General features: G+C 35.7%; 2 protein-coding genes across 3 annotated transcripts in view; both read right to left on the minus strand.

The window, feature by feature from the left end:
- LOC107729961 (amino-terminal enhancer of split-like) overlaps nt 1-13,224 on the minus strand; it is an 18,977-nt gene extending 5,753 nt beyond the window's left edge. Inside the window, exons 1-2 of the mRNA XM_016540697.1 lie at nt 13,163-13,224; nt 8,565-8,733 (exon numbers count right to left, since the gene is read on the minus strand). Coding sequence (XP_016396183.1) covers nt 8,565-8,733; nt 13,163-13,224 — 231 coding nt within the window. The remainder of the gene's footprint in view (nt 1-8,564; nt 8,734-13,162) is intronic.
- Nucleotides 13,225-14,792: 1,568 nt separating this feature from the next.
- gna11b (guanine nucleotide binding protein (G protein), alpha 11b (Gq class)) overlaps nt 14,793-17,425 on the minus strand; it is a 57,732-nt gene continuing 55,099 nt past the window's right edge. For both annotated transcript variants that reach the window (XM_016540705.1, XM_016540706.1), the window contains one exon: nt 14,793-16,566. In XM_016540705.1, the coding sequence (XP_016396191.1) occupies nt 16,376-16,566 (191 nt within the window). In that variant the 3' untranslated portion in view covers nt 14,793-16,375. The remainder of the gene's footprint in view (nt 16,567-17,425) is intronic.

The raw sequence follows: 17,425 nt of genomic DNA on the forward strand, positions 1-17,425 counted from the left end.
ACAGAACAGTTAGCATGTTTTGCTCAAACTTTCGCCATGACATTAGAACTGGTACACCATTTTCGCGTGCAAAATCAAAATGACGGCGCCATGGGTGGAAACTTACAGATTAAGGAATGGTAATATTATAATGAGATCCCTTTGCCACATCACCAAGGGAGCGAAATCAGACGCGCTCATTTTTTCAGACGCTTGCAGAAAAAGGCTTACCAAAACAAAGTTACTGGGTTAATCTTTTTCACGTTTCCTTGGTTGGTAGATGCACTGGGGATCTGATTATAGCACTTAAAACCTGGAAAAGTCAGATTTTCATGATATGTCACCTTTAAACTGATGCTAAAATAAAATGCACAAAATGTTTGACTTAGGTTTTTGAACTGTGACCATAGAAAAAAGCAAACCCCAGCTATAATAACAATCCTTTTGCGCAGAGTTATAACAACAACATTTCATTACTGCAAACAGGCTAAAACAACTCTGCTGAACACCATAACAGAGCCAGTGATTGCATCGCGTGTTTGAGGTGAACTTGTCAGGTCAGGCTGAAATTAAAGCTTCGCGCAAATAGAAAAGAAGGGCCATTGGCTTTTCACCTCCGACCTGCTTTACCAGGGGTCACTGGCTTGTGAACTTTAAGACCAGACAGACAGGAACAACACAAACCATCACACATTACAAAGAGAGAAACGGTATATGCATCTGTGTTCAGTGTGCTTTATGGTCACACAGACAGATACATAGATACTGCTGGATTTGTGTGTGTGTGTGTGTGCGTGTGTTTAAACACAATTGGCCCCCAGAGGAGGAACACACAGACTGAATAAAAACATCTCAGCAGGGAATGCTTGCTTTACACCCCCCCTCCCCCCCTCTGCAGAATAATTTGTCAATGTGCATGTCTTGTGAAATAACGTTATTCATCAATTCACAAAAAGCAGCTTCACTCACATTTATATTATTTTACAATGCAGTAAAGATTCAATTATTTTCACTATTTTTACTATTAAAAATTCACTATTTTCATTTCCAACATTTGTTAATAATAATCATCATCATTAACTTTATTATTATTATTCAGAAAAAAATATCTTATTAAATTTCATATAATAATAACAACAATTCTTTATTATTTATATTTAATATTATTATTAAACAGAAAAAAATATTCAGATCCAGTTTCTTGAATGATGCCAACTGTGTATAAAGAACTCTAAACTAAAATATTTTATATAGATATATTTATATATTACATTTAAATGAAGAAAAATGCATAGGAAAAACGCTTTGGATAAAAGTGTCTAAATGAAAATGTAAATTAATGTAAATGTAAAAATTTTAATACTTTTGTTCATACTTCTATCCTATTCGAAGCTGTTCTTTGTGATTTCTATCCAGATGAATAAAATAAAATTGAGGGGCTGGACCCCCCAGTGAATAATAATAATAATATACAACAATTACCATCATTAATAATACCATAATGATAGTTATTATTATTATTATTATTATGAAAGATAACAAAATTTTAAAAAACTGGTTAATTCACCTAACTTTGGGTGAAATTACTGACCTGTAGACTTGGTGCCTTAATGCAGAATTCAGTTAATATGCATATGTTTTTTTATTTACCATTTTACAATGTCTTCATAAGCAGAACTATCCGTTTCATGAAAAGACACTGAAAAGGTCAAAGTTTTAATCTGAAGCACTTTTCCCATCTCCTCCCTCACATCCCGTCATGTCTCTCCTCCAAAAGATGATAGTGTCTCCAGGGGCAGGAGAGACGTGTGTGTGTGTGTGTGTGAGAGAGAGAGTGTTTCAGTAAATCCCTCTAGTCTATTCCTGCTATTAGGAATCAATTAGAGAAGGAGAAACAGCAGCATCACCTGTGACCGCTGAACACATGGGGCTGTTCCTCCTCCTCCTGCATCCCTCTCAGTGTTATTGTGCTTTATTGGCATGACATTAGCGACACTAAACCCCAGTCAGAACACTTTAAGCCAAGCACACGCTACAGGACAGAAGGTCGTCGTCCTGCAAAGACTCACAATTTTCTGTTTTGTTGTTGTGCACTACATGTTTTTACACTAATTTGCACAGAACAATTGCAAAGGTCAAATCATAAAAATTTGATTTTTCTTTGCTTGTGCTTCACAATGCCCTGCTTTCTTTTGCTTGCAGAAAAACTGCTGTAGCGTCTGCGACTAGTGCACACACTACAAGATCTGCGACTTCTTGCAGACTAAAAAAACAACAATCCTGAATAGCTGGAGTCTTGGCATTATGACCATCAGGGGAGCATTAAAGCACAGGCTTTAAGGGGGCTGAAGCCCAGGGGCCTACACTTGGGAGGGGCCTACTGGCTGCTGGGAAATTATATTTTTCGAATAAGTATTTGTATATATGGGAGTTTGCAGCAGTGACAACAGCATTCTGTTAACAAACTTACACAATCATTTTCAGCGATTCACTACAAATACTACAAGCAGGGCATGGTTCAGTTTAGGTTTCCCCCACACAGTTTGTATAGCTGGTATGTTCCACCGATATACTGCGAGCGGAATGCACAATGCACTAGTAAAGAAGCCTATGAGCGCTATTCTCTGTGCGTGTCTCTATGTTAATATGCAGCTTAACAAGAAACACAACACTGCTGTGCGGTGTGAAAGGAACCGGACAACTTTCTGTAACGTCATACAAGTTCAGTAATTTACTGAATAAATTACTTAATTATTTATTATATATAATAATTATTATATTATTGTGGATATAATGTGTGTGTGTCAGTGGAAGGTTTTAGATTCAGTCACTGTGTTTCATCAGAGGTGCTGCTTCAAAGTCTCAATTTTAAATCCGGGGACGGAATAACAGGAACTCCATTGCTTAACTGTGATCATTATACTTTAAACGGCTATGATTTTAATTAATCAAACGCGACCACGGCATGTTTCAAAATAAAAATGCAGTTAGCAATCACCTAGGCATGGGCTGATTACCGGTTTCAAGGTATACCGCGGTTTGAAAATTTCACGGTTTCAAAACCGCTAATATTTTCCGTTATACCGTTCCTGAGGTATGCGCTGTTTATCATGTCTCCTCAAAGACTGAAAGTGTATGAATCCCTCAGGTTGAGTGCAGTGTAGAAAGTAACACCCCTCCTCCTGTTGGTGCGAGCGAGCGGTCAGTCATGTGTGTGTAGGATGGCCGAACTTAAGGAGCTGCCCCTGGAACTTAGGCGATCAGCAACCAGACATTTTTTGTCTTATTGCAAGCAACTCGTCTCTGTTCTGACAGTGTTATAAATGTTAACTAGCATATCAATAAGAAAAAAAAATGCTTAAGGTCCCCCTGATGACCATAGCATTGTGAGTTTTACACAAACAAACATCATTCATATTTTCTTAAGTTTACTCCATCATATTTTCCAAACCAAACCATACACACACACACACACACACACACACTAATCTCAAAAAGTAAGTAATAAAGTAATAAAAAAAAAAGTAAAATAAAATAAAGCCTCTAGAATGAAACAATATATAATAAAAAGCCTTTAAATTGAAATAGAAATAAAAATTAAAAGAAAGACTCTAGAATAAAAAAAATTATTAAAACAAAGTCTCTAGATAAAAAAAGAATTGGAATATAAAAATAAAATAAAGCCTCTAGAATGAAACAGAGATACAAAATTTAAATAAACAATAAAAAAAACCTCTATCACAAAACAGAAAATAAATAAATAAGCCTCTATATTAAAACAAACAAAAATAGTAATAAATTAAAGCCTCTAGACGGAAACTGAAAATATAATAATAGAAACAAAATAAAGCATCTAGAATAATAGAAGAAAAAAAAGTAAATCAAATCTTTCTCTATATATATATATATATATATATAAGTGTGTGTGTTTTCACAGTATGACTGATCTTTCAGCGGTTCACTTACACATGAGCAGCAGCGGGGTGTGGTGGCAGTGGTTGTTAACAGGCGAGAGTGTGTGTATGTGTGTGTGTGATTATTTCAGAGAATATGAAAGCGTGTGTGTGTGCGTGCTAGAGGGATTAACCTCTCTCTCTGTTGGGGGTGTTGTAGTGAGAGGGGGGTCTTGTTAATTCAGTTGTCCTTAATAATGTCTTCCAGACCCCTGACCACCTTCACAACACAATACACACATAATGAACCCAGACTGCTCTGTGTGTGTGTGTGCGTGCGCGTGTGCACGTTGAGAGACAGAGTCTCACATACTCAACAGAAACACAAGGGAAAAACATTTCAAAATAAAAAAATTATTAAAACAAAGTCTCTAGATAAAAAAAGAATTGGAATATAAAAATAAAATAAAGCCTCTAGAATGAAACAGAGATACAAAATTTAAATAAACAATAAAAAAAGCCTCTATCACAAAACAGAAAATAAATAAATAAGCCTCTATATTAAAACAAACAAAAATAGTAATAAATTAAAGCCTCTAGACGGAAACTGAAAATATAATAATAGAAACAAAATAAAGCATCTAGAATAATAGAAGAAAAAAAAGTAAATCAAATCTTTCTCTCCTCTGGCGGCTGGCGGGGCTAAAGGCTCTGCTGTTGCACCCTTTGTGATGCTAATGAGGGACTTTGGCCTGAGTGACCCAGACATCTGCTGCACACACACACACACACACACACACACACACACACACACACACACACACACTCTCTGTTGGGGGTGTTGTAGTGAGAGGGGGGTCTTGTTAATTCAGTTGTCCTTAATAATGTCTTCCAGACCCCTGACCACCTTCACAACACAATACACACATAATGAACCCAGACTGCTCTGTGTGTGTGTGTGCGTGCGCGTGTGCACGTTGAGAGACAGAGTCTCACATACTCAACAGAAACACAAGGGAAAAACATTTCAAAATAGATTCAATTCAAAAAGAACAAAAAAGTTAAACAAAAAAAAACTTACTACCACAATGATGAGGGTGGTTGTTAAGGCGTTGCCATGGAGTTGCTATGCAGTTGTTACAGTGTTCAGAGTGTTGATGGCACATTGCCAAAAGGCTGTTACAGAAGGTTGGTTGCCAGGGTGATTCTATGTGGTTGCAGGTTGCTATGCAGTTTTTAGGGTACTCCGTGCTGGCCCAAGTCAGATGAAATCTCTAAGATATTCTACAAGAAGGCGTAATAGTTTGTATGCCAAAATCATACATAAACAGAAAACCATAAAGCCAGACAAACCCATGATTTGTATGAACATTCATGTCTGTATAAATACAGCAAGGTGAGCAACAGGCAAAAAGGTTTGTTTAAATTAAGGCAGCACAGTTAACTGAAATAAAACCGAAATCACAATATGGCTTCATGCAATTGTCAAATATGCATATATATGCATGTTCAAGAAAGAAGCACAGTGCTTTGTTCTTTTATCCATAAATATCAATACTTAGTAAAATAAAATTATTATTTATTATTTTCTTTATTTATTATTAATACTAAGTGATTTTTTAAATGTTGACTGATTTTTTTATTTGGCAGTGAAATATTAGCAATATTTCTTATTTTATTTAATAATAATTATAATTATTATTACTAAATAAATAAATAAATAAAATAATAATAATTATTATTATTTTATTTATTTATTTATTTAGTAATAATAATTATAATTATTATTACTAAATAAATAAATAAATAAAATAATAATAATAATTATTATATAGTCATATTATAAACGCAAAATAGCAAAAGGGCCTGAATTTTGTTTTGGAAGTTAGGGGATTTTTTATCATCCAACCTAAAAGTTTCGTCACCCAGTGTATTTGTGTTTTACAAGTTTTTTACAATAATGTTGTTGATTCATATTTATATTGTGAGGAAGATTCTTAAAACGAACTTTGATTTCAAACTCTGAGTTGAATTTATTTTAACTAAAAAAAAAGAAAGTAAACAGTCAGTAATAAAATAAGAATAGATAAATGACAAGCAATGGCACAAACTAATACAATAACAAGATACAACTATAATGAACTGTGCTTTAAGTTTTTCAGGTAGGTATAACAGTAATACTGAGGTATAGAAATACCACAGAAACTGAATAATCTAACTTTAAAATAACACTGGTTAGTCTTGAATGTATAAATAAATATTAATGACAGACAGCAGCAGGTTTATTTAGGTCTATTTAGGTCGCTGTCTCTTTAAGACCTCATGCACGGATCTAACTGTTATACATAAGTTTTGTTTCTCAACTGTTTACATTAACTTAATAGCCTATTTACCGACAATGTTTAGTATAAATCAATTGTTAACGTGAATACTCATCAAAACGGGCATTTTGACATAATTTTGTATGTATTTGGCCGTTTACGCACAATAAGGCGCAACACAACTTCATTCTGTAGTCACGTGCTCTCAGCTCTATGGGCCTGTTTGCACCTGGTCATTTCATGCGTTTTCGCTGATCGGATATCTATCCGATTTGTTAAAACGTTTCACATTTACCCTTGGCCACATAAATGTGTCGTCGCAAAACGGATATAAATCTGATCTTCAATTCCCGCGCTATATTTAAATTTAACGGAGTTCACGTCAACGAAATCAAAAGACAAGCACTGCATTTGATTAATTATCAACTCATTTCAAGATCAAAGACCGCAATAGGAGAGCCTTATTATAAATAACTTGAATAACACAAATAGAACAAAATATATATAACTTGAATTAAGAAATTAAGCAAGCTACTGCCAAACCAACAGGGGCAGGTTTATGCAGGAAGCACAGCTTTTCCAAATGTAAACATCTAATATGAATAAATAATAATAATGAATAATATTTTTTTCACAAACTCTGTGTTATGTATTTTCTGGTAATCCAATGAACATGCAGGACATTCGTATTTAAATCGTCTTTTTGCAGTTTAATATTCACAGACACAGTCTGATATATATATGTAGTGACCTGTTTTTTATTTATTCATCAAAAATAAGACCACCTCCTGAAGTGCTTTGAGCGATCGGATTTATATCCGTCTCGAATGCGGTTCGGAGGGCATTTACACCTGGTCTTTTCACGATTGGATAGCTATCCGATCAGAAAAAAACGCATGCAGTGACCAGGTGTAAACAGGCCCTATGTGCTCACAGAAATGGTCTCACAGAGAGCGAGCAAGTACTGAATTGAGCACTTGAATGTTTAAAATTGTAAGACTCAAAAGCACGTGCAAAGAAGCCACATCATCTCACAGAAGGATTTATTTCAAACACTCGACTGACGTTATGAAGTGAGTTTGGAGTAAAAATATGTTATTAAATGTGGAATTTTCACATGCTTTCAGATGGAGCAGCATTTACTTCACAGAGCCGTAGTTCACTGAGAAGCTATGCAAACAGCTGTAATTATCGCGAATGATTTCTTCGATTTCAGAATCGCGCAAATAAAATCGTCTGCAATTTTTTTGCGTAACTTGTCAGTGAACTACGGCTATGTGTAGTAAATTCTGCTCCATCTGAAAGCCTGTGATGATGATTTCCTGCTGATTACAGAACCGGCATTACTATCAAAATGCGCATGACAATCGCATTCGATTAATCGTGCAGCCCTACTGTCATCTGTCCCGAGCGTCTTTCACGCTGAAATATTTGCGGGAATTTCCTGCGTTACAAGCGCGGAAACTGCGGGAATCAGTAGAATTATCCGCAATCCCGTGCCGAAATTCAAGCCCTGATCGCAATTCTATTTCATACTAGGGCTGCACGATAAATCACATGCGATATTTAACGCGCATCTTGTCAGAAAGCCGGTTCTGTAATCAGCCAAAACTTGCTGCCCTAGCTCAAATCATTAACTCGTGTATGACCAATAATAACAGTGCTGCTGACCTTAGCAAACACCACTACATAAAGACATGTGATGAGAGAGAGATATGACTGATATGGGACTGACACACACACCCGCTCCTGTACAAACACGTGTCTCACACACTCATTCCTGCTAAACACTCACAGCTGATTAGTGGCTTTCTGATTTCAGAATTCTGAAGTGAAATGTAACAATCATGCTGTGACATCATAACATGAGCTGAGAACAGAAATCACATGTCTAATGGCTCAGCTATAACATCACAAGAACAAGCTGAAAGAACACAACGACTGACCTACAATAAGCCTGTCTGAAAACTTCCTGATGAATCATCACACTAATAACATATATTCAAACAACCATTTAACGTTGAGATGTTATAAGGTTCTTTGGATACTTCTAAAACTCTTGATGATTCATTATAGGTTCTTCAGATCAGTGTTTTGGTTTCTGACTTCTTTAAAGCACTGGTATGTAGATGATTTTCTAAAGCACCAGAGAATAAAAGGTTCTTTGTGGAGTTCAGAAGGTTCTCTATGAAGTAATCTCCAAGTACTTTGCTTTGGCTCATAACCACAGGTAAGCAGGAGCAAACGCTAGCTGGTTCTAATTGGAACATTCTTTTTTTTTTTTTGAATTTATGAAAAAGAAAAAAAAAGGAAAAAATTATGTTCCTTAAACACAAAACAATGACAAAAAAAAAATCTGTTTTCTCAGCACTAGACGGCTGCTGAATTCAGCGAAATGGAGTCTGGTTTCGTCCATTATCTCCACTGAGCTGAAGAGTTCAGATGGAGAGAGGAAGAGGATGGTCAACAATCTGACGAAGAGCTGCTTACGGTCACCAAACCCATCTGAAGCAGTAATCCCAACCCATAATCCACTGGACCTGAATGATGACCACAAACAAGCCGAAAATGACCAACAAATGGATTAAGAGTAATGGTTTCTCAAACACTTCATTCAGAATTACATTTTAAAAGAAATCATTCTCAATCCTGACTGTGAACACAAGCGCCACTGTTTGCAGCAAAATATTAGTTCTGTGAAGGATTTGTCCCACACCAAGTTATTAAATCTATCGACCAAAAGTCTGTTTTTAAGTAACTTCAGAGGTTTGATAAGACAAACTGATCCCAAAGATCCGGAATTCCAAAGAACACAGTACATTTTTGAGGCTAAGATTAAACGGAGCGGTCAGCTGTAACTCCTAATCCAAGATTTGGGATCCCGCAGTTAATCTCCGGCTGATTCCCTTCTACTGAAATTTCAGAGGTTTAAGATCAAAGTTTGGTCAGTGTACTTAAGAATTCATCAGCGGCAGTAAGACATGTCAAATTAACGACTTTAACATGGTCATTTTTCGCTCTTGAGGTATTTATCGGTTATTTTAAGACACTAGAGCCTTGTCAACAACAACAACAAAAGGTCCTAAAGTAATGTTACTGTCATACTTTGGACAACAATCCAAAAAGGATTAAACCAGAATTCTCTAGAAACTAAATAAACTGACATTATAGACTTTGACATTTAGACTGACATTATTCATTTAAGAATATATTTTATATAAAAATTTTATATTTTATGATTTATATTTAATGTTATATTTAAGTGTGTATACATGAAGATTAACAAAAATTACAAAAATGTATTTTAACTTATTTAATAGATTATTATTTATGTATTTATTTAATATTTATTACATGTAGTTGGGTATACTTGACAGTACATTATAATATACACATAATATTTATAATATAATGAAAATATATAATAAATAATTTATCATAAGAAAATAAAGCAAATAAATAATACAGTAAGATCTTATTTAATTTTCAGAGTATTCTTGTTTGATTGTATTAGGACTAGTTTCAAATTATGAAACAATTCCATTGGCATTCAGATTCCTTTAAGATTTCTCGACAAGGTGCTGAAAATACACAGAAATGGTTTGAGCATGTTATGGTTTTAAGTGTCACTTCATGAATCTATAAGGCTAAATCAATACCAACAGGAAACACCATCATTAACATACTACAAAATAAAATATTAAATGCAGGACTCAGGATTTGTTTCAGGATGTTTCTCAAACTCAAATTTCAGATTCATGGGTTCAAGTGTCAGAACGTCCCGTTCACTTCCTCACACACATCCCAAGCTAGCTGAAGACCGAAATGTTCTCCTAAAATCTACCCTCTGAATTAACAAAAGGGCCTCAATTAGAGACACCCCCAAATCCATCCACTTGTGAGGTTTTCATTTAGCATCCCTGTGTTTGTTCACATACATCTGTGTGCACATGTAAAAAAAGGCAATTAGGCTTGAGTGCAAACAAAATAATGACTGGGGACTCATTAACACAAGCTGCCCACTGTGTGCACAGGAACAATTCATGGAAACGACACAATTAAGCCTCTACAGGGAGGGAACCAGGCAACTGGTGTGCAAACAAGCAACTCCAAGCCAACCTGAACCAGAAAACATTCAGAAACGCTTTCATTTAGACATGCTACCTGCAAACCTGACATCTGACTCATGAGATAAAGACCAAACATGTGGAAGAAAATTGCCAGAGAACAAGAAAGAAACATATTAAGAGGCAAATGCAATGAAATAGCAATGCAAAATTAATTAATATTTAGAGACGTCTTCTAATATGTCTCTGAGGTGAACTTTGATGCAAATTTAGATGCTAAAATCGTAACATATTCCAATGGAATGAATAAAATTATATTGACAATATTAGTAAATCGATCCGTTCTGAGGCTCATTTTGACAATGCATTCAAATAATATGATTTATGTACGTCTAGGCACTTCTACCAAATATATATATTTGTCATACAAATCATACAAATACAAGTACACACTAACACCTACTTAACATCTCAAAATAAATGAGTGTTTTACAGTAAATGTATGTGTAATGTTATACTATTATTAATTAATATTATTATTCATGTTTATTTTAGGAATGTGTACTTTGAAGATACATTTTTAAAAATCTGTTTGCATTCATTAATAATCCTTTGAAGCTTTTTTTCTATATCTATAGCAAATTTTAAAATAAGACTTGTTTGGTACCGTGTGTTTGCATTACAGCCAATCCGACAGGCGTACCGGGCGAACGCCACGTTGCGTCATTAATATTCATGAGACAATCCTTTATCGTAGTAGGATTCGTCCCTTGGTACATTCGCATGCAGGATTTAAGGTGGCGCTCAGGAGGCCCATTTTAAGATGTCAAATGGATGAAATGACAGTGGCCGGAAGTGTGTTTAGTCGGTGGAAGGTGTTGGAATTGCGCTGCTTTTGTTCCAGGTTAGTTGTACAGCGACTCCAACCTGCAACACTGGCAACTGCACCCATGGGAGTATTTCCACTGAAGTGAACATGCGATTTATTAATACCTCTAAGAGAAGAGATATTATTGGTGTGCGTTGAAGACGACATCCTCGGATAATATTATATTATAATTTGTTTTTAAATTTTAGATGTTTAGACTTTTTCCTCTATGCAATCTCTGTGTGTACCCCTTCTGGACAAAAAACTAAACCATATTTGGCAAACAATTTAAAAATAAAGGCCACAAGAGTTTTTATGTGCCGAAATTATAATGCAGATAAAACAAAATTAAATGACTTTCATCTGAAACATCTGAAAAGCAGCAATCTGCAGGATTTTAACACTTCAGCATTTCAGGCACTGCAAAAAAAAACAAGTTACAAGACCATCAGCAAGTATAGGAACAAATTTATTTAAATTTAAAACAGATACTTTATAATTTTTTTGTTTGTTTTGTTTTTTGTTTTTTTTAGAAGGCGGTTATGAAAATCATTTCCATGTTTGAATGAGGTTCAGGCAACAGTGGTTGAAATGAAACAAATACAAATAAAAACAACAATAAAATATGGCGAGAATGTCGTAAAATTAATTTCCACTATGTTTCCTCGTCTCGAGGATTTTGTTGCTTGTCTGAGCCCAAAACTCCCATCTGGACAAAGAGCACATGCTTTAATAATTACAATTCCTTACAAAAAAAAGAGCAAAAACAGCAGTTTATCTTCTAACTTAAATACAAAGTAAATCCATTTACTCTCTTCTTTAGTGTTTTACTCATTTTTAAAAGGGGACCGTGTCTAATTTCACGGTCTGCAAGTGATTTGGACAACAATTGGCACTTGTTATGAGTCAGTCTCGGAGAAGGGCATTGGCACGCACAATATTATACAACATTTACATTTGGTATAATTACAAAATAAAAGGGTACAAAGAAGCAGAGAAAGAATGAGAGAGAAAACCCAAGTAAAATGTACATGATCAAGTGGTCCTGGACATAACAGCTTTCAGGTAATGTATTACAATGAAGGAACAGGGGATAAAAAGCAGAAATCACATTTTAATGACTCTTTCATTGGGTCAAAACGTCAACCATTGGACCGTCCACCACATAGATGCACCTAACCGTACCAGTAAACATGCTTACATGGAAATAACATAATAGACTCGCTCTGTCATCTGTAGAAATGTGACTCCATGTCAACAAGCTTATGTGTTCATTGCATCTTACCGAGCGAGTCTTTACAAGCAATCAAATGCAAAGAGTCACTGAACTGAATCACAACCATCATGAGAACTAAAGCAGACACAGAACTCAAGAGGCAAGAGACCTTATTTTATGCTCCTGGAGACTTATTTTATGCACACTAGAGAAAGATAGGAATACGTAAGAATCATTTTCAAGCCGGATAAGTTGAAAGTGAATACAGTAAATTTAGCTGCCACAAATGCAACTTCCACAGCCAATTTTCCTTTTCAGGAATAATAACATCTGGTTTAATGGCACAGATATTTAAAGGAAACTCTAGTGCCCTCTTGAGTACTGAGGATTGTATCAACAAGACATGTTTGCAATGCTTTGGCCAAGCATTTATGCATTTGTATATGGTATTTTCTAGCCTAAATTATATCCAAACAGTTACCCAGAACAGCCAAAGCCTTCATAACTGATATGTCTATTCACTTGTCCACTGCTGAACTGAAACAAAGCCACAGGCATACAATTCTCTTGCCAGCAGCGGGACAGATGCTATTTTCCATGTACCACTCGCTGGATATTTAAGGAAGATTTTTTTTGGCTTGAGAAAGGTGTTGGTTTGCAGTGTTTAGCGTACAAGGCGAACAAAATGCATGCAGGTTGGCAAGATCTAATAAATATACAAAGTTTGGCCTCCAAACCTCACTGACTGTGCCCTACGGACTAAAGAAGTGTGCTTGTCACGTGACTACCGATCCTAAAATGCCCGAAAAACGTCTCACGGATCACAGAGGTAGAGGTTCTTGAGGGAACGTCGAATACGAGACTTCTGGGACTGGCACATTTATAGATATGAGTGGCTCAAACGGTCGGCCTGCTGCTCGAAGCGTTTGCCTTGTGGCACGAAAAAAAAAAGAAAAGTGCATTAAGAACAATCAAGCTGCTCCAGATACAACAAAGCAACACGTTCTCCTGCCTTGTGGCACGAAAAAAAAAAAGAAAAGTGCATTAAGAACAATCAAGCTGCTCCAGATACAACAAAGCAACACGTTCTCCTAGTGAGCAGAGACATAAACTCACCAGTCGCAGTAAACTAAGGTCCACTTTAGAGTAAGATGTACGTTTAAATTATGGTGTTTTAGACGATTTAGTGCTTTGTATCATCAGTTTCTTCAAATCTAACTCACTACGGACATCTAAGAAAACACTGCAGGATTTACAAAATGGTGTGGCATTTCCAAACCCCACTTAAACACTGAATTAAGTTTACAAATAACACGTCAGGTTTTATATCCATCAAGAAAGCGTTTGGGAGTTTGCTTCTCTAGTGGAGCGCCCGATGGCCGTGGCAAGTGATGAACTCAGATGCATGGCAGCAAAAGTGATAAAATAATGAATAATAATGCATGAGTATTTGGTGGAATGGGTGCATTTGTGACCGCGTTTCTCCCTCTACCGAATCACACATTGAGCTGTGACCAATCGTTTCTGGTTTTCATGTGCCGTGTTTTTCGTAGCCCTTGATGAAAATGAATGAAATTGAATGAAAATGAAATTTATGAATTGATTTTCGACTGTATAAAATATCGACTGTAAAAGAACCGTAGAACACTTTTTTCTATCTGTGCATCACATACGGAAACAAGCTGTGAATTTATAAAGAAATCGAAAATGAAATCAGATTGTAAAGAAAAAGTCACTACTTGCAAGCGTCGACCAAATAGATCTTCAATTACAGATAAAAAGCCGTCTATTTTTTATATGGTACATTTCCTATGTTTGTTTTTAAGCACTTCACCTAAACATCATTTGGAAATTTAACAAATAAAAAAAAATCTGTAGGAAAGTGAAAACTGTGGTTAGGGAAAAATATTTATAGTACAATATATTGCGTTTTTTGGGGGGGAAAAAAAAAGCTGATATTTTTATTCATAATGGAGGTTTATACAGCAGTACAGTTACTAGAGTCTCCTATTTCTGTCTCATAACATGGGAGTGCTTCAAATAGGAAAAGTGGAAACAATAGCATTCAAATTATCAACAACTTCAGATCTGGTCCATAAATTATATAAATAAAATGTTCTTTATTTAATAATTTTTTTCTTTTGCTTAAAAATCATATTTTTATTATTTATCTTATATAACATTCACACCATAGAGGAGGCTGTTTCCCTATCCATCTCTGATGTTTCCAAACGCTTTCGAACAGTCAGTCTTTCTCAGACTATTACTCATCACGTTCGTCCTCCACACGTTACCGTCAGGTACAGCTATGTGTATATCATTTGACGTATTCATAGTGACCAAAAAAGAAAAATCAAAAATTAAAACGAAGAATCACAGTATCAATAATATTGTAATTCATAAGAAAACCAACAGAACTGTACACAATTACGAAAAAGTGATTTTTTCTTTTTTTTTTGCCAAAGATAGTGTACCACAGACGTTTTGTACATAAGCAATAATGTGTATACGTATTTACAAATATAAATATACACAATCAATTAACTTCAGCGCATAAATGCTTTCCTGTTTCCCCAACCTCGTCCTCCCGCGATCCCACCGGAACTCGCGCGAAATTCTTGAAATTGTCGACCGAAAAAGTTACGTTGTGACAAAAAAAGAAAAAAAAAAATGCGTAAACAAATAATGGATTGTGTGCATCCGTGCTGCTAGATGACGACGATACCCACGAGTCTGCAGCCTGGATTGTGAATTAATAAAGTAAAGTATCTGTTCGTGAGCGGAAAAAGATAACCGCGCACTCCGAAACTACTTTTTAGATGGTGAAATTAAAACGAAACCAGGAAGGAGGATAAAACATAACAACTGTGAGGGAACGGTCAACGTTAAATGTGGAAATCTGCGGAACAATACCTATCATAAATGTATAATCCTGTTTTGCGCACATTTAAAAATCCTTAACGTTGTCTCTTACCCACCATTAATTCGACTGCCGTTATAATTTACTTTATATTCGGTAGCAGTAGAAGTAGCTATAGTTACTTATCATTAAAAAGTTTTTAAAATGATCATCTCAGCAATATACACAGATTTAATTCGTTTCATCTCTCCATCGCGTGCTTTGTATCGTTTTGCTTATATAGGCATTCTTACACTATTTTCGTTCATTATCATTTTTTTCCGATTTTTTTTTGTTGCTGTTGTTTTGTTTTTTTTTGCATTTGCAATGCTCTCACATGAAGTTTACATTCATCGATGCGAGTTGAAGACTAGCCTCGTCGAGAGAATCATCTCTGTGAGTGAAAGGTTCTCCACACCATCAGTGGAACCCGCTGGAACCCACTGGATTCTAGAATCCGCCGGAATCCGTTTCGGAACTTCCGGCACCACAGCACTAGTCCATGTACAAGTATGTAAACATGTTGTGATTTTTGTATTTTTTTTATTTTTGGTCTTTTTGCAGGGCTGTGAAAACCACATTTTTCCATTCATCCAGGCGGAAATCCAGAGAAACGCTCAGAGCAGATGACGTGATTGAAGCGAGTGATAGTACAGGACATGAGAAGGAACGTCACTTCCAGTTTTTCAGGCCAGCGTATCACAGGTCATTCTCATCGTAGCTCCGCCAATCCAACATTTCCATGAAATATGTGAATGCTGAAGTGGCTAGTAGGAGTCTAATGCCCTTTGTCAAATCCGAGCCACTTTTTTTCTTCTTCTTTTTTTTTGTGGTCAAATTTGATAAAAGGGAAAGAGGCCTTTGACGAGAGCTGCCAGGGATGAGCGGACAGACTTTCGCAAACAAATAAAAAACAAACGATGAGCAGGACATGTCCGTTATGATTCCGCTGGACAGAAAGAGAAAAACTCTGGAAGCTAGTAAAGAGAAATCAAAAGAATCGTGTGTTTCTGAAAGTGTACATGATGCATGTGTGTGTGTGTGTGTGTGTGTGTGTGTGTGGACGTAGGTGTGCGCACGCTCTGTGGGTGCCTGTTTTATGCTGATTCATGTGTCGGACTCGTCGCACGTCTCACACCAGGTTGTATTCCTTCAGGTTTAGTTGCAGGATGGTGTCTTTCACCGCCGCGAACACAAAGCGGATGTTCTCCGTGTCGGTGGCGCAGGTGAAATGCGAGTAGATGATCTTGTCGCTGTCGGGGTTCAGATCCACAAACATCTTCAGGATGAACTCCCGTGCAGCCTGGGCGTCCCTTTGAGGCCCTACAAAACAATGTGTACATGGAGTTAAACACTTCAGGAGACCTGAACCAGTTCATCCTTCCTATTCATTTACTCCACAATAAAGAGTTTTTTTTTTTTATCTTGAAACAAACCAACCAGCTGAAAGATGAATCATAGCATTAAAATAATTGATTTGGAACAAAAAGTATTTGTAAAGCGTAAAGGGTTGTGTATTTGTTTTTTTTGTTTTTAATGAAAAACTTGTCTAAGGCCAGAATAATCCATGTTTGGCGTGGCTAATATTGAAGTTGTTGAAAAAAGTATCTTACGCTCACCAAGGCTGCATTTATATGATCATAAATACAGTAAAAACAGCAATATTGTGAAATATTATTTCAATTTAAAAGAACTGTTATCTATTTGAATATCATAATTTATTTCTGTGATACAAAGCTGAATTTTCAGCATCAGTACTCTAGTCTTCAGTGTCGCATGATCCTTCAGAAATCATTCTAATATGCTGATTTGCTGCTTAAGAAATATTTATTATTACATTACAGGGCTCGCAAAATTTCAAAATCGCTGATAGCCCTTCGGGCAGACATTCTTCAGATTTTGGTAGCCCAAAATGAATTTAAGTAGCCCGAATAAAAATCAAAAAAAGACATCGGCTGAACTTCACTGAGGACAAATCAGCATGATTAAAAACTTCAGTGATTGCTTTTTTTCTTCACAATACAATTTTTTTCACAATTTTCTTTTTTAACAAAATGAGATTTAAGACATATTATAAATGAAAAGGTGCACTTTTATTATTTCTTTGTGAAATTGAAATGTCAAATAATAAAACTAACTTGAAATTTTAAAACAAATCCCAAATCAAATAATTAAATAATAC

Source organism: Sinocyclocheilus rhinocerous, unplaced genomic scaffold, assembly GCF_001515625.1.
Source record: "Sinocyclocheilus rhinocerous isolate Xijiao unplaced genomic scaffold, SAMN03320098_v1.1 scaffold638, whole genome shotgun sequence".
NCBI lineage: Eukaryota > Metazoa > Chordata > Actinopteri > Cypriniformes > Cyprinidae > Sinocyclocheilus > Sinocyclocheilus rhinocerous.